The following is a 21,668-nucleotide window of genomic DNA, read 5'->3' on the forward strand; positions in this document are numbered from 1 at the left end:
TGAGTTGTAGCTAGGTGTCATAACTTGAAGAAGGGATCAATGAGTGATCCTAGCTTGTACCGAGAGGTACTCCAGCGCCTTGGAGTCTTGGTGACTCGTCGGCATCTTAGACCTTGGTGGCTCAAGCTTGTTGACCCTCCAACTTGGTGTGGAGCGATGGTAAGACACGTGTACGAGGACGCAGAGACCCTTGCCTTGGTGGCTCAAGCTCCGAAGTGATCACAACGGCAAGTGACCGGAAGAGAGGCTAGTGGTGAGACCTTACCTTAGTGACTTGGTGGCTCATCAGACTTAAGGCCTTGGCTTGGTGGCTTGGTGCCTCAAGAATCATGGCCGGGTGCCGATCAGAAGCATATCCATGGAGCACATGGAGTAAGGGTGGCATTCATGCCATTGATACCACATGACAAAAATCCTTTGTGCCGAGTTTATCTCTCTACCTTATTTACATTTTCGCATTTACATACTTGCAATTTACCTTACTAGAGTAGGTTACATACTTCTTGAGTGGTATAGTAGACACACTAGATAAACCTAGAACGCATTTAGATAGCAATTATGATAGATTTATCTTGTGAAGCTTTTTGAAGCTATTTTGGTTTAGGTTTCTAAGTGTCCTAATTCACCCCTCTCTTAGGATGTCACCTTTCCTCACAATAGGTATCAGAGCCTCGTGCTCTTAATAGGTTTAATCGCTTAGAGTTGTGACGTCCGAGGTTGAGATGGATACCCATAGTGCTCCACATTTTGATGGCATAAATTTCTCCCGTTGAAAAATTCTAATATCTTATTATTTGCAAGCCAAGCGTTTACATGTTTGGAGAGTCACCGAGGAAGGGATGAGACATCGCATCACCAACAAGGAGAGGCAATTAGATGCATTAGTAAAGAGTATCATTTTATCATATTTAAATGTTGATGCATTTAATCGTGTTTATTCTTTCACCGATGCATATGATATTTGTACTAGTTTTATTGAAATACATGAAGGTACAAAGGATGTGCGCAATGAGAAATATAATGTGCTTGTTACTAAGCTCAATAACATTAAACAATTTGCCCATAAAAGTACTAATGACATGTACTCACGTTTCAATATTCTTATCAATGAGATCAATGAGCTAGGTTTAACGCTAATTGACAATGATCAAATGGTGAGAAGAATACTTCAAGCTCTTCTTCCAAAGTACAAGTTGATAGTCTTCATCTTCTACGATAACAAAGATATCAAAAAGATGACTCCAAGTCAAGTGCTCGATAAGATCATCACCCATAAGATAATCATGAACATGGAGGGTGAAAGCCTCTTCCTCATTCAACACTAAGAACATTACTTCCACAAGCAAGCAAGCACCATACCCACACATGAAGGCGAATATGAGGAAGCAAGAGCAAGAGTCAAGCTCAAGCGAAGATGATGGAGATGAAGATGAAGATGATGAGAGCAATGAAGATGATGAGAAAAACACATCAAGTGATGAAGAAATGGACCATGAAGTTACCAAGCTCATCTCTCAAGTGGAAAAAAACACCAACAAGATCATTACCAAGATTAATCATCGAATCTTTATAAAAGACTTGATCAAAACAATTGATCGCATCAAAAAGAAGAAGAAGGCTAAGAGAAAGAGGGAGACAAAGAGCAGAGCTTAAGAATTTATAAGCATGGAAAGATGGGTGAGTAAAGATTAAGCTCTTACTCAATGTCATCATCACGCAAGTCATCATCGTGCAAGTCATCACATAAGTTTCTTTTGGCCAAAGGTATGGATAGCGATGTAAGTGATGATGAATCCGATGAGGATTCTCTTTTATATGATGAACTCCTTCATTTGATCAATGAGAAACAAAAGGCCCTTAAGATATAATCTAAAGAACTTAAGAAATTCAATACCCTCAATGACATTCATTATTGAGCAAATTTAATTTGCTAAACAAAGAGTATGAAAAGCTTAAGACAAAAATTGAGTGCATTGAATCTCAATCTAAGGCCCCTTTGGAGCAATCTACCTCTTTATTTAATTTTAGTCCTAAGGTATATGCTTGCACTTCTTGTGATGGTTTAATTGATTTATCTATATCATCCCTTTACAATGAGATATGTGTTGAGAATATTTTTTAGAACCATCTAATGAACTCATTGCATAAGAAAATGATGAGTTTAAGCAAGAAGTGGAAAAGCTCAAGAAAGACTTGGCAAGATTAAAGGGAAAGAACCATATCCAACCTCCTCAAGAGAACCATGCTACCATGGTGAAGAAAATTACGGAGGGGTCCACCGTGACATGCTTCAAATGTCATCAAGAATGTCACAAATCCTTCCAATGCAAGCAAGTCAAAAAGGAGACTAATGAGAAGAAGAAAGCAATAAACCTCTCCAACAACATCTCCAACACCTACAGCAACCCTAACTACAAGATCAAGGCTAAAAAACCACTACAAGCTCAAGAAGAAGAACAATGGTAATGTGGATGCACACATAATTGGGAGAAAGAATTGGAGGTGGGAACCAACCCATTTTGGTGTCAAGGAAGTCATCACCAATATGAAGGGGTCTTAATTGGTTTGGGTTCAAAGAAGACTTGAAGCACTAGGCGGCTATGAGGATTTGGAGACTTGACTCACAAAATGAAGTGAAGATTCAAGCAAAAAAGTCAAATGTATAAAATTGGGCGCTTTGATGAAGATCATGATCATCATATACCTAAATCCACATCCATAGGTAATGAGGTAATGGTAGCTAGACTTTTGTTCATGTTTTTTGAACTATTGCCTTATCTAGGATTGCATGTGTATATTTTAATTTATTGCAATTTCTAGTGTAGATTTTCATATGGTAGCTTGCTTGTGTTTATCTCTTTTTTATGAGTAACCTACATGGTTTATTAGTTATAAATTTCTTTTATGGCACTAGTTTCACAATTGGTATTTTTCATGTGTCATGATCCAATCTATAGGATAAATCCTCATTGTTATTAATAATAAGTGCATATGTCTCGTAAGTATTCAACACTTGTATGTACACATTTAGGAGAGTATATCCTATGGGTTGTGAGTTTAAGACTAACATGTGTTGCTAGATGTATCTTTTGTTCTCTTGAAGAAATCAACAAGTCCTTAAAGGTATACAATGCTTAGAAGCTCCAATTGGTATTATTGTCAATTCATTTCTATATTTAAGCTACCTCCATGCATGATATGACTTAAACCTCCTACCTCTACTTATTGTCTAGATGTGCATATATTGCTATATTCCTACAAGTAGTATTCACAAGTGAATTTCATTGTATGTATGCACACATAAAGAGGGAGTTTAGATTATATCATGTTAGTTTCATGAATTATTATCCTTGTTTGTCTTTTTAATTGATATCAATGTCTTCTATCCTTACAATTGGTATTTTTCATTGGATCATGATTTATGAAAGATCTCTCCAATGTGCTCTAATGCTTTTCCTCGAGTTCAACATATGTTTGTAGCCCTTTTTGAGATTGTTGACCAAGGGAGAGAAGTTTGATAATCAAAGAAAGAAGCAAGATATAAGATGTTTAGGAATGTCAAAGTTGACAAATAAGGAGAAGAAGAATATATAAGAAGGAACATGAGACACCTAGGTTAACAAAGGGGAGAAGTTCTTGCGTGGGTCGATAAAGGGAGATAGTGACAATGTAGAAAGAGGGAGCTACAACAAATGGGGACTAAATGGTAAGAACATGCATCTAAGTAATGTGGTAAGGCTTTGTGATCTTTATACTTGATATCATTTATTATTTGACACTTGCTTTGGTTGTGTTATCATCAATCACCAAAAAGGAGGAGATTGTAGCAAAAATGACCCTATTAGGTTATAATTGTGATTTTTGTGATTAATGAAAATATAGTCATTGGGACTAACATGTTTATCAAGAATATATGTTAGTAGGTCTCATGGATGCAATACACTAAGAAGCCACCGCAGTTGGAACAAAGTTTGATTGAATTGGAGAAGTCATAGGAGAATTGACCTCACCGGATGGTCCGGTGTTCAGGAGTTAAACTCACTGGAGTATTTTATCCAGAGGCAAAGTGAAGACTGATAACTTCACCGAATGGTCCGGTCCTCTGTGTGTTGAACTCACTGGAATACTTCTGACAAAGGTGGAGAAAGCTAAGGACCTCACCGGATAGTCCGGTGATCCGCACTGGGCAACACATGAGTATTTTCTGCAGAGAAGAATGCAAGTGCAGAAGACTAAAGATCAATCCACCAGATGGTTCGGTGCTTGGTTTGTGCACACCAGATTATAGCACCGGAGCATTTCTTGCAGAGGCAACTGCAAGTGTTGAAGAATGAAGAACAACCCACCGAAAGGTCCGGTGCTCTAAAGATGAATGCACCAGAGCATTTTACATAGAGAGGTTGCAAAGTCTCGCATGGCTCAAGATAACTCAATGAAAGGTCCGATGATGGATTTGAAGGCACACCGAAGTGTCCAGTGTTCACAGAGACATTGAGTGGAGTTTCAATGGCTAGTTTCTGAAGATGTACTCACCGGATGATCCGGTGTTAGTACTACTATTCTCAACGAATTATTCGGTGTTAACAGCTTTTTTTGAGCTATTGGAAAAGTGGCTAGTTGGTAGGTGTGAGGCTATAAATACCCCTCCACATAGTGATTTGAAGGTGTGGCATGCTGCTGGAGTCTAGAGAAAGCTCATACACACTTGAGAAGACATCCAAGCCACCAAAATACTTAAAGTGATCATCAAATGTGATTAAGCATAAGATTAGAGAGTGTTTAGTGTTTATAGGCCTAGAGTGAGTTGTAGCTATGTGATATAACTTGAAAAAGGGATCAAGAAGTGATCCTAGCTTGTACAGAGAGGTACGCCGGCACTTTGGAGTCTTGGTGACTCGCCGGCATCTTACGCCTTGGTGGCTCAAACTTGTTGACCCTCTGACTTGTGTGGATGAGCGGTGGCAAGATACGTGTATGGGGACGCGAAGACTCTTGTCTTGGTGGCTCAAGCTTCTAAATGATCACGACGGCAAATGACCGGAAGAAAGGCTAGTAGTGAGATCTTGTCTTGGTGACTTGGTGGCTCATCCGGCTTGAGGCCTTGCCTTAGTGGCTTGATGGCTCAAGAGTCATGACCGGATGCCGACTGAGAGCATATCCTTAGTGAAGCTAAACTTGGACTAGGGGTGACATTCACGTCATCGATACCACAGGATAAAAATCTCTTATGCCGAGTTTATCTCTCTATCTTATTTACGTTTCCGCATTTACATACTTGTAATTTACCTTGCTAAAGTAGGTTGCAATCCTTTTAAGCGGTAGAGTAAACACACTAAATAAACCTAGAGCACATTTAGATAGAAATTGAGATATGTTTATCTTATGAAGTTTTTTAGCTATTTTAGTTTAGAATTTCTAAGTATCCTAATTCACCCTCCTCTTAGGATGTCATCGTTCTTCATAGATAGGATTCTCCAAATCATATGATGTTTGATCCATTAGAAAGTAGACTTGATATGCTTTCCAAATAACAAACTTTTGTAGCTTGGAACCCTCGGAAAATGCGCACACAACTTCGGCAAATTGACGAACAGAACTGTAACCCATCTAACAAAAATTTAGTCACCTATTCCTCATCATTCTCCCTTTCTTCAAATCAAGTCATCCTCGACTCGTGCTGGTGGTTGAAGCTTTGGTAGATGATGAAGTTGACGACAACAATGACAAACTCAAAATTGTGACTAATTGATACGATGTAATCCGATCTTCTAGATAATGTGAAGTAGACGATATCGCTAGCTGAACACTCGCGCCAATGCACGAATCCTCAACTCTTCGGAATACGTCCAATACACATTAGTAGATGATCGTCACGAGAAACTAAAAATAACAGTAAAATAATTCTACCAATTGGCCCTGGAATCTAATACCATATGATACGAAGGCGTCCTGATCTTATATCTTGATCATTAGGTGATGGTGAAGAATGTGTCATAAGGTTGTCCGCACACCCTCCTTTTGTGTGTGTTCATGTATTGGTGTGTGTGAAAGAGGAACCAACCAGTTTTCCTTAGCTGGGAGGGGATGTTGCCTTGAGATGAACAAATTGGGTTGTCCCGTAGCCTCACAAGCCTAACAGTGAAGTTACAACCACCAGGCTATATTATATTGTATTTTTATCAAACCCTATGAAATGTCAACTCAAATGGCTTGTGAGATCGGCATACCTCCTTTGAGATAGCAGATATTTCAACTCACATAAAAAAACTTTGAACTTCAACATTGCCACTTGGAACTTGAGAAGAAAATTAACTTCAAACATTTGAGATAGCAGATCCACAATCATCCATGTCACAAGATGAGTAGGTAGATCTTGTGAGATCGGCACACCTCTTTGCTATCTATGGCTTGGATTGTAGATAGCGACCATGCGATTGGAAGGTGCTACGTGGGTAGAGGTATAAGTGGGTAGTTTCAAGTCATCCTTTTAGTTTATTTTTTTCTCAGTTTAAGTAAGTGGAATTATAGAAATACATCTTTAGTTTAACTTAGCAAGTTTTGGGTCGACTCAATGGGAAAAAAATAAAATTTAAATCCCTATGTGCGGCAAACGAAAAGAGACGGACAAAGCAGAGGAACACAATCATGTGTGACAAAGCAGTTCGAGTTGAAGCAATGACTCCTGAAACGCATTACAGCCGTTGGATGACAGCGAAAATCTAAAAACTCTTTCTCCGAGCGTTGGATCTTAGCCCTCCCCCAACATCGGCTTCTTCACTTGCTTGCCGACCCCGCCGCCGCGCCCTGTCGTCTGCTGCTCTCGCGCGTGCCGTCTAGGTTTCCAGCCGCCTGTGCCAGGAGGAAAGGAAGGCTAGCCGCGCCCATGGCGGATGACGAGCAGGCGGAGAGGAAGGGGGAGGTCGCCGAGGTGAGGGAACCTCTTGCCCTTATCTTATGCATAGCGCATCCGGTTAGGTTCGGTTCCGATTGGGCGGGTGTCGTGCTTGGTGTCTGCGTGAGTTCGTCGGGATTTGGCGTGAATCTACAGCCACCGGATGGCAGGTTTGGTTTACGCCCTGTGCTTGAGCTGTATATGTGGAATCTGCAGGAGCGGATTAAGCTGCTGAATCGGAAGGATATGGTTGTTTTGAAGTTGGGTGAGTAGCGAGATGTGATGGACTGCGCTGTTCGTTCTACTGAGCATGATTAAAAATGTACGTGTACTCGATGTCTTGTGGTTTGTTTCATGGGTGTGAAACGTACTTATACACTCATCTACTTTTGAAGCCACGATGCTAGAGGTCTTTTATTCTCTGAATACTCTGTAGAGCCTTCCTGCGTTGTTCTATACTTGACGTATTGGGATTATGTGTCGTGCAAACGTAAGGATGCAAAAAATTTGTAGGTGGGCCACAAGTAGTGTTTATCGCTATACTCCCTTACCAACATTTCATAAATCTGACTATCCGGGTTTCTTTTTTATCATGAGCATTTATATTGATAATGTTTGTAACCATTTTGCAGCTTACTCCTTTTGATCCGACCAAGAAAAAGAAGAAGAAGAAGATTGTGATCCAAGATCCGTCTGATGAAGTGGATAAGTTGGCAGAGATCACAGAGAGCTTGGCAGGTGTGCCTATTATCTGTAGAAAGGAATTACGAGTTCACAATGGCATCTTTTAATGATATGTTTTTTTTTTGTTTCTGCAGTCACCGAGTCTGGTGAGCCAAGCTTTGCTGGCATGAAAAAGAAGAAGAAGAAACATGTGAGTTTATTGTTCTATCATTATTTTCTCCAAATAGTTTGACTAGTAATTCTTTTCTGCTATGCTTCAGTTTATTAACTGTGGGAATTTCAGGTCGAACTTGATTCTTCTCTTACTGAAACTGGAGATGGTGACGACACTGTAGGTAAATATACTGCTCACTCAATTATTGTGTTTTTGTTTACCTTTATTCCATTCTTTGCTGTAGTTGAATATCTGTGCTCCAGATGATCAAGTTGAAGAGAATGAAGAACTAGAAGGGATTGTGCTTGGTGGTGCCACCAGATACCCTTGGGAGGGTACTGACAGAGATTACAAGTATGAAGAGGTACTTGACGTATCCCTGTTCAAAATTGCTCATTAACCTATAATTGACAGATCATGAATAATACTGAATATTAACATAATTAGTAATATATTGTGTCTTATCAAGGGTCTAAGGTAGAGCCTTCCTCCTATGTCATGAATTGGTTGTCTCTAGAAGTCATGTTATTTATGCTGCGGTGTTGATTCAGAAGCATTAAAATGTCCTTTTTATGTGTTTCTTCATTTAGCTTTTACTTCATTATTTTCCTTGATGCTATCAGTACAGAACTGGTATCTAGTATACTTTTAAGTTTTAACCAGTATTCAATTATGTTTTTTCTTGGTGGATCTTCAATCTGTTTGGTCACAGCTGCTTGGAAGAGTGTTTAATATTCTGCGTGAGAACAATCCAGATCTTGCCGGTGATAGACGAAGAACTGTTATGAGGCCCCCTCAAGTTCTTAGGGAAGGAACAAAGAAGACAGTTTTCGTGAACTTCATGGATTTGTGCAAAATGTATGATCCCACTTTCATTCGGTTATCCCCATCTGTTTGTTTTTTTTTTTCTCGGAAAATTTGAAAAGAATAAAATAACCATGAGCTAAAAGCAAATGATTTATCTCTTTCCAGAATGCATAGGCAACCCGAACACGTGATGATGTTTTTACTTGCTGAGATGGGAACAAGTGGATCCCTTGATGGGCAACAAAGGTTGGTTATCAAAGGAAGATTTGCTCCGAAAAACTTTGAGGCAATACTAAGGAGATATATCAGTAAGTTACTGATATTTCGTGACTCTCTGACTTATGTTCATTTTTCATTTGTAATAGATGAGTTTCTACTATATCAAGAGAGGTCGAGGTAGACCAAATTTGACATGGGAGGAGTCTGTAAAGAGGGATCTGAAAGACTGGAATATCACCAAAGAACTAGCCATGGACAGGGGGGCGTGGAAGTTAGCTATCCACGTGCTAGAGTCATGACTAGACTTGCAAGATCTTATGGGTTTCATCTCTAGCCTACCCCAACTTGTTTGGGACTGAAAGGCTTTGTTGTTGTTGTTGTAACCTATAGGGCCAGCCTACTGTCTTTGTGATTCCTTATCCACTTATGCTGTGCTGTTGTGTTTTGCTACTCAACGGAATCCTTCCAATATTTGTGAACTTTTCTGTGCTGCCTCTAAGTAGAGGATCTTAATTGATTAATTACTATAAAAAGATGCATTGTATTTTGAAAAGACGGTGCAGTGACAAAGAAGTATTAGTTTCTGATATATTTCTCTAGGATGTGTGAACTTACCATGGTTGTTGAGTCATAACTAGGTCAGCACCCAATTATGAACCTATTTCGAGACTTTGGCACAAGGATTAAGTGAAAAGGATGGCTTAAAATGACCTCAGCAATCCTATTTCTTTCTTCTACCCCATATATACATTATTTTTTGCAATGAAAGAGGAACAGGACAGAAGGTTAGGAACATTTGTATCTGGGAACGGAGGATTAGTTTATTGTCCCCTTTCAACTGTGGAGATTCGACGCAAAGTTTTCCCATTTTCTAAGATATGTTGGATTTTTAATTATCTAAAGTAACTGAACTGTCTCTATCCCGTGCAAATTAACTCTTTTTAGACGAATATGTCATATGCAATGGATGCAAGAGTCCGGACACCATTCTTTCTAAGGAGAACCGTTTATTCTTCCTTCGTTGTGAACAGGTAAACTGTTACTTATAGATTTGCATGCCCAATTGTGTCTAGTTCCAGCTTGTGAAAAAGTTTGTCGCTGAACATCATTATTCTTTTATCTGGAATTTTGTCTCTACATTTCTTGCTGCACACACCCTATTGTCCTAGTCAAAACCTTGCCTTGCTTCACTAAGCAATTGGAAATTGGAATCACTCTGAGCATAGTCTGTCCAAAGGCATCTAGTGCCCCCACAAGAGCATTGTTTCTGTGTCTTACACAGTTTAACCTACTTTTTTTTGGAGAGGGGGGGGGGGCGCTCCAAGGAATAATATTATGTACTTCTACAGTAGGGGAGGCATTTACTGCAAACCATGGGCTGGCTATGATTGTGGAAAACATTGCATTAGCGATGCCATACCCTGCATCATAAATTACTGCAGGATGATTATTAACAATTTTGCCTATGATGACTTGCGAATTGCCTACATTATCTGATGAATACCTTTGTGATGATAGTTGCAAGATCTGAGGCTTGTAATGGTGTCACCTTGCATATTACGAATCATAATAGCATTGGTCTCTATTGTTGTGTGGTGTTTGTTGTCTACTTTGCCTGTGATGACTTGCAAGATTAATGCCTACATTGTCTGATAAGTATCTTTGTGATAATAATTGCAAGAGCTGAGGCTTGGAACATGGTCATAATTTAGCTTCTTGCATTGCATTTTTTCGTCCAAAGTGATTGGTACTATATTCGTTTTGCACTTTCTGGAGTTGCCTGTGATGAGTTGCAGAATCATTGCCTACATTGTTTGACAAGTATCCCTATGATAATAATTGCAACAGCTGAGGCATATACAGCAGACTCATTAGATTTCTTTTGTCCCATATTTGTTGTTTCTAGCTTAAAAAATGCTACGTTGTTTTACTTTTAGCATTCCGCTACTTGTTCCAGGCTTTACCTATGATGAGTTGCAAAATTCATTGCCTACATTGTTTGACCAACCCTGTGAGAAAATTGTGCAACGTCTGAGGATGAAGTAACACCATGTTAGTATTTTTCTTGCTATAAAGTTGACAATCTATGCGATATAAGGTTGATTGGTGTCGGTTAACACCAGTCAAAACACAATATGAAACTATGAAACTATGAATAAGTGGTTGTAAATTGCATCATATTGGCTATATCCAAATTTTGTAATCATACTAACTGCTGAATCTGTTTACCTTGCACAGTGTGGTTCGTCGAGGTCAGTTGCTCCCATCAAGGCTGGATTTGTCGCCCAGGTTGGCCGTCGGAAGGCCGGAGCCTAATTTACCTTGTACTGCTCGGATACTCTTTCCCCGATCAACACAACGCAAACTAGTTTGCCGGTCGACGACAATTACTGTCCATTTCACTGTACCCACCGTTTAGTGGATTTTCTGCTGTTCAATATATTTCTATTGCTGTTGTGAATTTTAATTTACTCGATGAGAGGATTTATGTCGCTCTGGTGCTTGATCTTTTTAGACGATGGAATAGCATTCTGGCCTCTGCATCATGGGATGCGCAGTCAACCCTGGTTTTCTTGGTGTTTGCTGTTGTTTTCGTCGAAAGCATATGCAGATCTATTTTTTACGTTCGTGTTATTAGAGCCTGTCAGTCTGTCACAATTATTAGCCGTGGAATGCACCGTCAGATGCTTTGGGGGTTGGAACGTGCAGCTGCCATGTACCATGGCTGCCCTATCCAAAATCCTGGGAGCCCATACACAGCCTCCCAAGAAAACAGGTCGGGGATAAGAGGATAAGCCGACGTGTCGCCCCCTTCCCGCCCTCCTGGCTTTCGCCCTTCCTACCTAATCCGTCACACAGCTCACTGGCCCACCCTTTGCTTCTGTGCCACGACGAGCTCACATCGGGAGAGAATGAGGGCCGCGTCGTCCCCCGTCCTCGCCGCCCCCTCTGCCGCCGTCGTCGTAAAGCCACTGCCTCGTGCCGCAGCGACGGCCGCGAGTGGCGGCAGCACCGGCAGGCGCGACGTGCTCGCGGGGACCGGCCTGGGCGCGGCGCTGGCGCTGGTCCTTGCTGCGGCGCCGGCGCGCGCGGCGGACGAGGAGTACGTCAGCGAGACGAAGGAGGTGATCGGGAAGGTACGGTCGACGATCAGCATGGACAAGGCGGACCCGAACGTGGCGGACGCGGTGGCGGAGCTCCGGGAGCTGTCCAACTCGTGGGTGGCCAAGTACCGGCGGGAGAAGTCGCTGCTGGGGCGGCCGTCGTTCCGGGAGATGTACTCGGCGCTCAACGCCGTGTCGGGCCACTACATCAGCTTCGGCCCCACGGCGCCCATCCCGGCCAAGCGCCGCGCCCGCATCCTCGAGGAGATGGACACCGCCGAGAAGGCGCTCCTCCGCGGCAGGTGAGGTGAAATCCGTCCAGTGAAGCGAGACCCAGCGCCGCGCGCGGTGAATTTCTGGCAGGAACGCGCGTGCGCTGTTGCAAAACCGATGCCTCTTTTTTTGTAACTATCGCCATGCATGTATATCGACCGGATGGAGCGTGTCATGTCATGTGTGTCGAATTGCTCGGAGTTTGAGGCTGAGCTTTGTGACTTTATTTCACTCACTTCTTGTATCGATCCTGTAAGACTTTGTCCATCGGCTACCTTGCTGGCATCGTGAGAATACTATTTGGACCGGGACTTGTCCATCGGCTGTCCCGGCGGCTGCCATTCTCGGTTCTTATTTTCGTTTTCAGCTTCGTCGCGTCCCCTTGTCCCTTTTTGGCCTAGACAATGCCCGAAACTTCACAGGAATGGATCGACGCTGGCATTTTGGCAACCGGCATGAGGCAGGGTTCGTGAGGTGCCCTTGCCGTAAGGGTCACACAGCGCTGCACACAGGGCAAGGCGCAGAGGAAGTGCCGCGTGTTGTGTACTTGTTGGTTCGCTCCCTCTACATCAGGGTACTCGGCTCTGGATTCCGGCCGATCTTTTCTTTGGTTCTTTACATCAACAAGCATTCTGTACGCAGGCCGAACAGAGAAGTTGCGACTTCGAGTTCGTTTCATAACGCCAAGCCTGGAAATCTTCTCGTCGAGCCGCGCTCAAAGCGATGTTTCTGATAGCTTGCAAGGCCATCCGAAAGAAGAATACATCGGTCAACCGTTTTATGGAGGTGTGATCATTCAGCTCACAGGCTGGAATCGAGAGTCGCCGAGGCGGATCACTGAACTTTTTGCCGGCTCGTGCAGCGCATTGCCTGCTGATGTCAACAAGAGATGCAATTTGGCTTTGTGGTGGCAAAACCCTGATGCACTTAGACTGATCACTTATACTCTTACTTCTGTACTATAGAAAAAGAGCGATGAATCGAATAATGTATCGGTTGCGATAAAAGTTACTAGAATTTAGAACAGAATACAGTTACAGAGACTGCATGTGGTTTAAGCGACCAAATGCTATTACATACATAATAAACATTCTGCTTCTGGTGCAAATGCGGTTCTTTCAGCAATCTACCAACTACTACATCGTGCTGAAAAAGAAAGCTTCTGAACACTGGGAACCATCACTGAGCCACTGACTCGATCAGAAACACCAGCTTCAGCTTCTCGTGTCACACGGGGCCCACTGATCTGCTTCCACACCTCCTCTTGAAACCAGCCTCCTCACGTCTCCAGTCATCCGCAACCGCCGTCCTCTTCCTCACATGGCGTCCGTCGAGGTAGCCATCCAGCACATGCATTCCTCCGATGGCATTGACACCGTACGGGCCAACCGGCGCCGGGGCAGGAAGCGGAGTGGTGGTGGCCACCCTTCCGAGGTCAAATCTTGGGTCGCCGTTGGTGGGGCAGTTCTGGATGAAGTGCCCAGGGATGTGGCACACGTACCCGGCCAGCGGCGTCCTCCCGTCGCTTGCGCCACGGCGGCCGTAGCGACGCTACCCTTGAGACGGGTGGTCGCCCCACTTGAGCTCTGCGGCTTCGATCACCGCGCCGATGGCCCTGGCCTCGTAGTCCTCGGAGCTCGAATTCGACGTCACGGGCGAACTCGACGAAGCACAATCGCGCGTCCTTTAGGAGATGGCGGCGGCGACGAGGCGACTGTGATTGTCTCGGCGGGAGGCCCGGCGACCCAGCGCACCAACACCGTGGAGCTGCGCCGTACCAGCGCGCTGTCGTCCGCGTACTCCTGCGCACGTCGGCGATCGCGACGCCCTCCCTGGGTCCGCTGCCGCGCGTCCGGCCTCGGCCGTGGCGGGCGGTCCCCATGATGAGTCGCTTCAGGTCGGCGACGGAGATGGAGGCACTGATAAAAAACTAGATTTAGGGGTGGGTTATAACTTATTTGTATATGCGTTTAACTAATCTTTCTGTGTTCGAAATTTTGTAGAAATAGTTGATTTTTATAGACGTAAAAGAGATTATCTGTGAAAAATTATTATTATAGATAGTTTTTTAAGTGAATTGTCTGTGATAATAGATTTTTACAGATGACTTTTTTTAATTGCTTATAGAAAGGTAGATTTTCATAGGTATGCGATATAAGGATCTGTCTGTGGTATATATTTTATTTAAAAAATAATGAGTATATATTTTATTCTCTCCGGATTTCAACATATTTTTCAGATAAATTTTAACATCACAGATTTCAACAGTATTTGAATCAATACAAGTCTAATATTTAACACAAATATAAAATTATTCACAAGTATAATATTTTACATCACAAGCCAAATATTCAACACAAGTATTCTTTCATCTCTCACTCACAAAGCCTTAGATGGCTAACTAATTCACCTCCGAGATCGAAGAATCTGCCACTCTTATGGATGACTTCATACATGATGAATCGGCACATATCACGTTGGACGTTTTGGATATCTTCGTCTTTGAGAGAGGTGTGGGTAGGTTCGATCATCCGTGCCTGAAATGAAAACACAAATTAAAGAGCTAAAACACTACTGATAACTGAAACAGAACCAAATAAGAATGTGAAAGCATAATAATGACTTACGTCCTCGGGGTTCGTTGTGTACCTCCCATTTACCCTAAGAAACTGGTAAACACAATATCCACAAAGAACGGTGTCGAAATCTTGCTTGTGGTACTTCAAATAAAAACTCAACGTATTCGTTAGTTCAATAAAACTCTTCATCATAAATAGTGAGATACAAGCATTAGAGGTGTGTAATTACCGAAAAATATGTACGAACTGCCATCGTATCTGGCTTGGCCGCATCGTGTATCCCACCTTTCATTACGTACCACTTGTAGGCCCTATTCGAATGCCAATAAGTAATTATCAATTTATAAATGATTTATAAGAATTTTATATATGGTGATTTTCTTTACCTCTGTATAACATCGATGAGATCTTGTTACGATTTTTGGGGAGATCGGCTGAGTCAAGGACTACGAGTTTGCTCGACTTCGGTATTAACATTATACAAATAAAGTGATCGCTATATGAATCTTTATGTTAGATTCTTGATCGACCAATTAAATTGAATACTTATGTTAGGTTCTGTACGTATCACATTTAAAGTTGTAGGAAGCCATGATGTAGTTCTTGTCTTGCATTTCTAGCATAGCCCTTCCTACGTAGGTTAACATATCAAGCCTGCATGATTTGGTTATTTATCTTATGATCCTTGCTTTCTCCTTGTTACTCTTCCCTTTAATCCGGGGGTCATCTGTCCTCAACTTCATGACCAAGTTAGGCTGAAAAATTCATTGTGGATCAATGAATCCGACCAGTATATTCAACTTTTCTGTATTGTTAAATTGCATTCTATAGAACAAGTCACTAGTCATTAGTTTCCATAGCATATATTGGTAGATATATGAACATAGGGATAGATTGTATACACTTACAGCCTACAGGCACCCAACGCTTATGAGATTGATGTCTAGTTTCTTGCGGCAGAACAAAGCGTGTATGTCCTTAAAATTCAGCATGACATAGGAGTCTTCGCTTAGAAAAATGTTAGCGGGGACAGAAGTAGTGATTATGGAGAACCCCGCACGACATACCCACTTGTACCATTCGTGGAATCTCCTTATCTTCCATGAATCTTCTTGGAGTTGAAACAATGGCATAAATGGCTTGTCATTCTCATATTGATCAGGAACATCTAGTGTAGGCAAGAAATCCAGCTAACGAGTACTTAATATTTTGCCGGTCTCTTTCGCGAGATTGCCCTTCGCTGGAGATTCTGGAGCGGATGATGCCTTTACTTTGGAGGACAGAAGCCAGCTCTTCACCGGAGATGTTAGAGTCTTTTCATATGGGGTAACCATAATAGGGACTCTTCGATGGTCAGGTGAAGAATCCGGAGGCATAGACGCTAGAGGCGGAGATGCCGGAGTCGCAGACACTGGAGGCGGAGGTGCCGGAGTCACAGACGATGAAGCAGGATGTGAAGATGCCTGAGGCGGAGATAATGGGCGTAGGGGGTGAAGGTGCCTGAGGCAGAGATAATGGGCGCGAGGGCAAAAGTGCCTGAGGCAGAGAGACTTGGCTCTAGAGCGGAGGTGCCTGGGGTGGAGAGGCTTGGTTTTGGGGCGAAGGTGCCTCAGGCAGAGATGCTGGGTGCAGAGAGGCTTGGCTCTAGGGTGGAGGTGTCTGAGGCAGAGATGCTAGGCACGGGGGCAACCGTGACGTTGGCGATTGTGACTTCAAACGGCTGAAGATGATATCCCGTCTGGGCCACAGAATGAAGTTGCCAATAGCCTCATCGAGAATCTTGATACCCTTAGGTGTGCTGATGTCTAGCTTGTACTTTATGAAAAGTGGTTGTATTGAGTCCACTTGTATCTTAGCGTAACCGGCCAGAAACGCACGATCTGGAATGGCCTGGCCCGTGGCAGCCTCAACAGTGAAGTCTCCCTTGCCGTCCGGAACATGTAGCATGCAAGGGGTAGCCTCTGTGATATCATCCACAGGGCGCCGGCACGAACACAGAGAAGGTCTCCACGGTGCTCCTGTACCGGTAGTACACGCCATCCTCGTCGGCCGCTGGCAGGGGCTTCACTGCGGTCACCAGGGAGCGGATGGACGAAGCAGGGAATGAAGCGATGCGAGAGAGAGAGAGAGAGAGAGAGAGAGAGAATGCGAGATGATGCGAGGAGTGGGGCGGAGGGGTGCACCCGTCCAGCTTTTATACAGGTCGACACGAAACCAAGTCGGAGTCAAGTTCGTGTGCCTGTGTTGCGTTCGGAGCTCAAAATTGGACAATTCGCGTTGTTCTCCCTATGGTGGAAATGATTTGAGCAAATTTAGAGAATACCATTGTAAAACTCATAGAGTTGGAAGCTATCATTATAAAGTTTTTGAGCCACAAAATACCATCCCAAAGCTATTTAATTGGAAGATGCTCTTGCCATTAATTTTTTCATCAAATCTGAATGGAACGTGAGTTTAGCAATTGGAATTTTTCTGTAATGATCAAATTGTCCTTCCAAAGCTAAACGCAGCATGCCACCACCCATCACCTAGGTCGCCCTGTCGCCATGCCCCTGCGCCCATGCCTCCCTGCCTAGCCAGGGCACCCCTAGCCCATGCCTCCCCACCACCACACAGCCACGTACCCGCCCCTCCCCTCCGCGCCTTGCCACACCCATCCTACCGTGCCTTGCCACACCCAATCGCCAACTCCCGCCATCAATGCAGTGGCAAGGAGGATGTGATGAGGTCAAAGTTCTGACTCGGCCCCTAAGCCCACGGCTCCCTGCCTAGCTGTGACGCTCCTAGCCAACTCCTCCCCACCTAGCCGTGACGCCCCTAGCCAACTCCTCCACGCCTCCACACAGCTTCCTACCGCCCCTCCCCACCGTGCCCTACCCCAATCGTCAGTGCCTGTCATCGATACAGTGGTGAGGAGGACGTGATGAGGTCGAAGTTCTTCACTCCTAGCTCCACCCGAAGTGCGGCTGGTAGCTTGAATGAGACCGGCCCTATGAGTCTAGCAAATTCCTCCGATGGGGATTTGTTGGAGTGCTACAAGCTACAAGACTCCAATTCGTCGTTGAATGCCTCAAATGTCTGGGTTCCAGAAGGGTAAGCACATTGCTCTTGTTATTTTTTGTAGCTTTCACGGTAGAGTAGACTGACAAATTGTGGTAGGATGCTAACTCGTGCACCGATTTGAACTTGTTGTAGGATGGATCCTACAAAGGCGTACAAACTAACGATTAGAATGGGTTTGCACATGTCGAGGGAGGATGATTGTAGGGTTCAGTATAACAAAGCCAAGATAATCAAAGAGGTGGTTGACAAAGATGAGGTTTCTTTAGTAGTAATTGTTGACTTGTTGAATTAGAAGTTCAAATGGGGCACTAAGCAATATCTATCTTGTTTCTTCCGAGACAAATGCATTGCCAATCTGAGAGGTATAAGGACTGATGCTGAACATGATGCCTTTGATATGTAATTTGTTGAACGTGCTACTCAAATAAACGTGAATGTGATGGACATTGGGCCAAACTAGAAGGGGGAGAGGCTGCTTGGCATGTCTTTTGTAAATGCAGTGTCATCTCAATTAACCATATCCTAACAAGTCAATAGTGGTGTTGAGAACCCCTCGGATGAGGCAATGTAACTTATCCTAGACACCCAACAGATTGACCAATGTGATACTGGTCCATCCAAAGGTGTTCTTAAGAAGAAGATCTCTAAGAAGGCAGCCCCTAAAAAGGATGAGAAGAAAGATGAGAAGAGTGGTCCATTCATGAATGATGAGGATTATGTGGGAGTAGATGATGAGGAGATGTATAGTGTAGCTAATGAACAAGTGGTCGATGACTCTGGAGATCCAAGTAGGAAGGAGGGAAATGAAGTTGATGTGCAACCATGTCTTGTTGTTGATGTAAAGGAACCAACTATTAAAGTTGAACAAACATTCCATGATCAACTCTCCATTAAGAGAGCTATTAGGTATTAAGCAATATTGAGCGAGTTTGAATTTAATATTAACTATAGTGACAGCACAAAATTTGGAGCTAGCTACAGTGTCGATGATTGCAAGTGGAGAATTCATGCTTCTAAACTACAAGATGGGCATAGTTTCCAGGTATATTCATATAATGCTTCTAAGCTATAAGTTGATAGTATATATATTGAGATCTCATATATATTTGCTTCTTGTGTGCAGGTTAAGGTACTAAAAGAATGTCATAGGACACAAGATGGCCTCCTACAGTTGGGTTGCTGCTCATGTCAAGGATTGGTTGGTTGAAAATCCTACACTTGGTACAAAGGAATTGCAGAGGAGGATCAAAGAGAAGTATAAAATAGAATTATCATATTTCAAGGTCTGGGCTAGAAAAGCGGTTGCACTTGAAAAAATTCATCGGACATGGGTGGAAAGTTTTAATAAGTTGTACAACTTCAAGGCGGAGCTTGAGAAGAGATATCCAGGAAGCACAGTGGAGATTAACTACAAGGTTGTCAAGAGAAAGTATATGTTTAGCAAAGTGTTTGTGGCACTCAAGCCTTGTATAGATGGATTTTTGCATGGGTGTAGGCCTTATTTCAGTGTTGACTCAACATTCTTGATAGAAAGTATAAAGGATAGCTAGCTTCTACAACTGCAATAGATGGCCACAACTGGATGTACCCAGTTACATATGGCGTATTTGGTTAGAAGCTAAAGAGAACTGGGAATGGTTCTTGAGTAAGTTGAAGCTTGCAATTGGGTCCCCTCGTGGTTTGGCTATTCATACTGACACCGGCCATGGTGTAACATCAGATGTTTCTAAGGTCTTCCCAGAGGCAGAGCATAGAGAATGTATGATGCATATGTGGAATAATCGGATCAAGAAGTACCATGGAGATGTAATTGATAAGAATTTATGGCCAACAGCTAGAGCCTTTGAAGAGAATGTCTATGATTGGCATATGTCGATGATCTAGGAGGCCAATTTGCAAGTAATTTCATGATTGCGAACCAATCATCCTCATTTGTGGGCAAGGTGCAAATTCAATGGCATATGCAAGGTGGACTACATAAACAACAATATCTCTGAATCATTAAACAACAAGATCAACTCTTGTAAGGGTCTCCCAATTACTGAGATAGTTGATAAACTTCAACGGTTGTTAATTGGGAAGTTAGAATTGAGAAGAAAGATAGTGCACTTGCAACAAGTGGCAGCTCATTAGCAAGCTTTGTAGTCATGCTATAGCTGTGATATGCTCCAAGAGGACCAAGTTTGAAGACTATGTTGATGAATGTTACTCAAGAGATAAGTTCAAAGCGGCTTACACCCATACCATACGACATATACCTGGCAAGTCCAAGTGGGCCAAGAGCAATCATGAATTCAAGTTGCAACTTCCTAAGTTGAAGAGGCCAGATGGTAGGCCTAGGATACAAAGGTTCAAAGAAGGATTGCAATTTAAGAAAAAGCACAAATACAAGAGGTGTCACAAGCTTGGCCACCAGCAAAGGACTTGCAAAGAAAATGTTCTAGATGGTCATGAGGCAGCAACAATTCTTGCTATTACTAATGGCCAAACTACCAATAAGAGGTATAATATCTATACATCAGTCTTCCTAATAAGAGGACTACAATATCTACACATCATTCTTCCTAACACATGTTTTCTCTTCTCCAATTTTTGCTTCACAGGAAGAGAGCAACTAAGGGAGCAGAGGAGAACAAAACTATCAAGGTCAAGAAAAAGAAGGCACCCAAGAAAGCAAAACTTGATGCAACTAGCCGCCCTACTTCCCCAAGGTAAATCAATGTGCTTATGCATTTTTTTTTTCTCTTTAAAACCAAATGTGAAATTTTTCTGTTTTACATGTGTGCAGAACAAGAGCAAGTATGAGCAAGGAGGTGGTAGCAGTGGCAGCAATGACTTCCTCACCTTGCACTCCTAATACAGCTCAGACGCAAGCTAGTGCTAGTCCAGGTGCACTCGGAGTAGGAAGAGGGCCCTTAGTGGAGAATTTGCTACTATTTCACCATGACCATCTTTTGTTGTTCAACTGTTGTGTTCATCTTGAATGCGTGTGAGACTATGCTCTAGTTTATTGTGTGTGAGAATTTGTGAGACTATGTTCAGCTGCTATGTTTCAGGTTACATGTATGTGATTATGTGGTTACATTCAGCTATTATGTATGTGATTATGTGGTTACATTCAGCTATTATGTATGTGATTATGTGGTTATATTCAGTTATTATGTGTGTGGCTAAGTCATGTGTTTAAATATTATTTTCAGTATTATTCTCATATCAAATTTGCTACTACATATATGTTCACATTGAGATATTGCCATGTTGAACCCATGTTGTATAATTCGTGCCAAAATTTCTCAAAACTATAGCACATCACACACATTCTAAATAGAGGTACTTTGATCTTTTCCTTCCTATTTAACCCTAAAACTGACGGGAGAAGTAGTTTTCAACTCCAAAATCAAATTGATGGTATTTTGCCGCCCAAAGACTTTGTAATAGTAGTTTCAACTCTGTGAGTTTTACGATGGTGTTCTCCAAATTTGCCCAAACGATTTTTTCGAAACAAGCTAAGCGTAACAGGCTCCCCAGACGCGAGCGCCGAGGCGCCACGCTTCTAAACCTGAAGGAAAGAAGCCGCCATCCTCTATCTGGCCGGCGCTGTGGAGAAGACGACAGCTCTTAGCTCGGCTTGCCGGGGAGTGGCTTCGTGCTACAGTAGTACTAACAGAGGGCATCTGGCGCCAGTGCAAGTGCATCAACTTATCAATGTTCAGGCCTTCGTGGTCACATGTCTCGCACATACCATGGTGCTGCTTGACCTGGCTTCATAGCTTTCGTCTTCTTTTTCCATTTTACGTAATCCATGAGAGATCATATATGTCCGCGCACATGTTCCAGGATATTTTGCAATAGTGAAGATGCACAAGCTTTGTAGCCTGTAGGCAAAGAACTAG

The 21,668-nt window shown here is 42.9% G+C and overlaps 2 protein-coding genes and 4 non-coding genes across 9 annotated transcripts; all 6 read left to right on the forward strand.

The window, feature by feature from the left end:
- Positions 1-6,755: 6,755 nt before the first annotated feature.
- Positions 6,756-11,227, forward strand: LOC133912448 (eukaryotic translation initiation factor 2 subunit beta-like). 4 transcript variants are annotated; one of them, XM_062355177.1, is made up of 10 exons: positions 6,789-6,928; positions 7,109-7,214; positions 7,525-7,630; positions 7,711-7,766; positions 7,860-7,911; positions 7,994-8,094; positions 8,443-8,588; positions 8,703-8,845; positions 9,702-9,787; positions 10,995-11,227. In XM_062355177.1, exons 2-10 carry the CDS (start codon positions 7,203-7,205, stop codon positions 11,070-11,072), a joined length of 780 nt encoding a protein of 259 aa, XP_062211161.1. In that variant the 5' UTR covers positions 6,789-6,928; positions 7,109-7,202; the 3' UTR covers positions 11,073-11,227. The 4 variants fall into 4 exon arrangements, with proteins under 4 accessions (XP_062211160.1, XP_062211161.1, XP_062211162.1 ...); XM_062355178.1 differs by having other exon boundaries at positions 6,790-6,928; positions 7,109-7,157; XM_062355176.1 differs by lacking the exon at positions 7,109-7,214 and having other exon boundaries at positions 6,756-6,928.
- Positions 10,214-10,294, forward strand: LOC133913879 (small nucleolar RNA SNORD34). The gene has a single exon (XR_009909119.1). It is a non-coding gene; the product is annotated as a small nucleolar RNA SNORD34 (small nucleolar RNA).
- Positions 10,366-10,450, forward strand: LOC133913877 (small nucleolar RNA SNORD34). Its single transcript, XR_009909117.1, has one exon. It is a non-coding gene; the product is annotated as a small nucleolar RNA SNORD34 (small nucleolar RNA).
- On the forward strand, positions 10,531-10,615 carry LOC133913876 (small nucleolar RNA SNORD34). Its single transcript, XR_009909116.1, has one exon. It is a non-coding gene; the product is annotated as a small nucleolar RNA SNORD34 (small nucleolar RNA).
- On the forward strand, positions 10,716-10,798 carry LOC133913878 (small nucleolar RNA SNORD34). The gene has a single exon (XR_009909118.1). It is a non-coding gene; the product is annotated as a small nucleolar RNA SNORD34 (small nucleolar RNA).
- A 362-nt stretch (positions 11,228-11,589) lies between the features above and the next one.
- LOC133912450 (photosystem II repair protein PSB27-H1, chloroplastic-like) lies at positions 11,590-12,499 on the forward strand. The gene has a single exon (XM_062355180.1). The coding sequence runs from the start codon at positions 11,669-11,671 to the stop codon at positions 12,164-12,166; it is 498 nt and encodes a 165-aa protein (XP_062211164.1). The 5' UTR covers positions 11,590-11,668; the 3' UTR covers positions 12,167-12,499.
- Positions 12,500-21,668: the final 9,169 nt, after the last annotated feature.

This window comes from Phragmites australis, chromosome 3 (assembly GCF_958298935.1).
Source record: "Phragmites australis chromosome 3, lpPhrAust1.1, whole genome shotgun sequence".
NCBI lineage: Eukaryota > Viridiplantae > Streptophyta > Magnoliopsida > Poales > Poaceae > Phragmites > Phragmites australis.

Coding starts and splice junctions, on each gene's coding strand:
- LOC133912448 (XM_062355176.1), top strand. CDS start 6,884: ATGGCGGATGACGAGCAGGCGGAGAGGAAGGGGGAGGTCGCCGAG. Junction 8,589..8,702: donor TTCATGGATTTGTGCAAAAT/GTATGATCCCAC, acceptor ATCTCTTTCCAG/AATGCATAGGCAACCCGAAC. Junction 9,788..10,994: donor TCTTCCTTCGTTGTGAACAG/GTAAACTGTTAC, acceptor TACCTTGCACAG/TGTGGTTCGTCGAGGTCAGT.
- LOC133912450 (XM_062355180.1), top strand. CDS start 11,669: ATGAGGGCCGCGTCGTCCCCCGTCCTCGCCGCCCCCTCTGCCGCCGTC.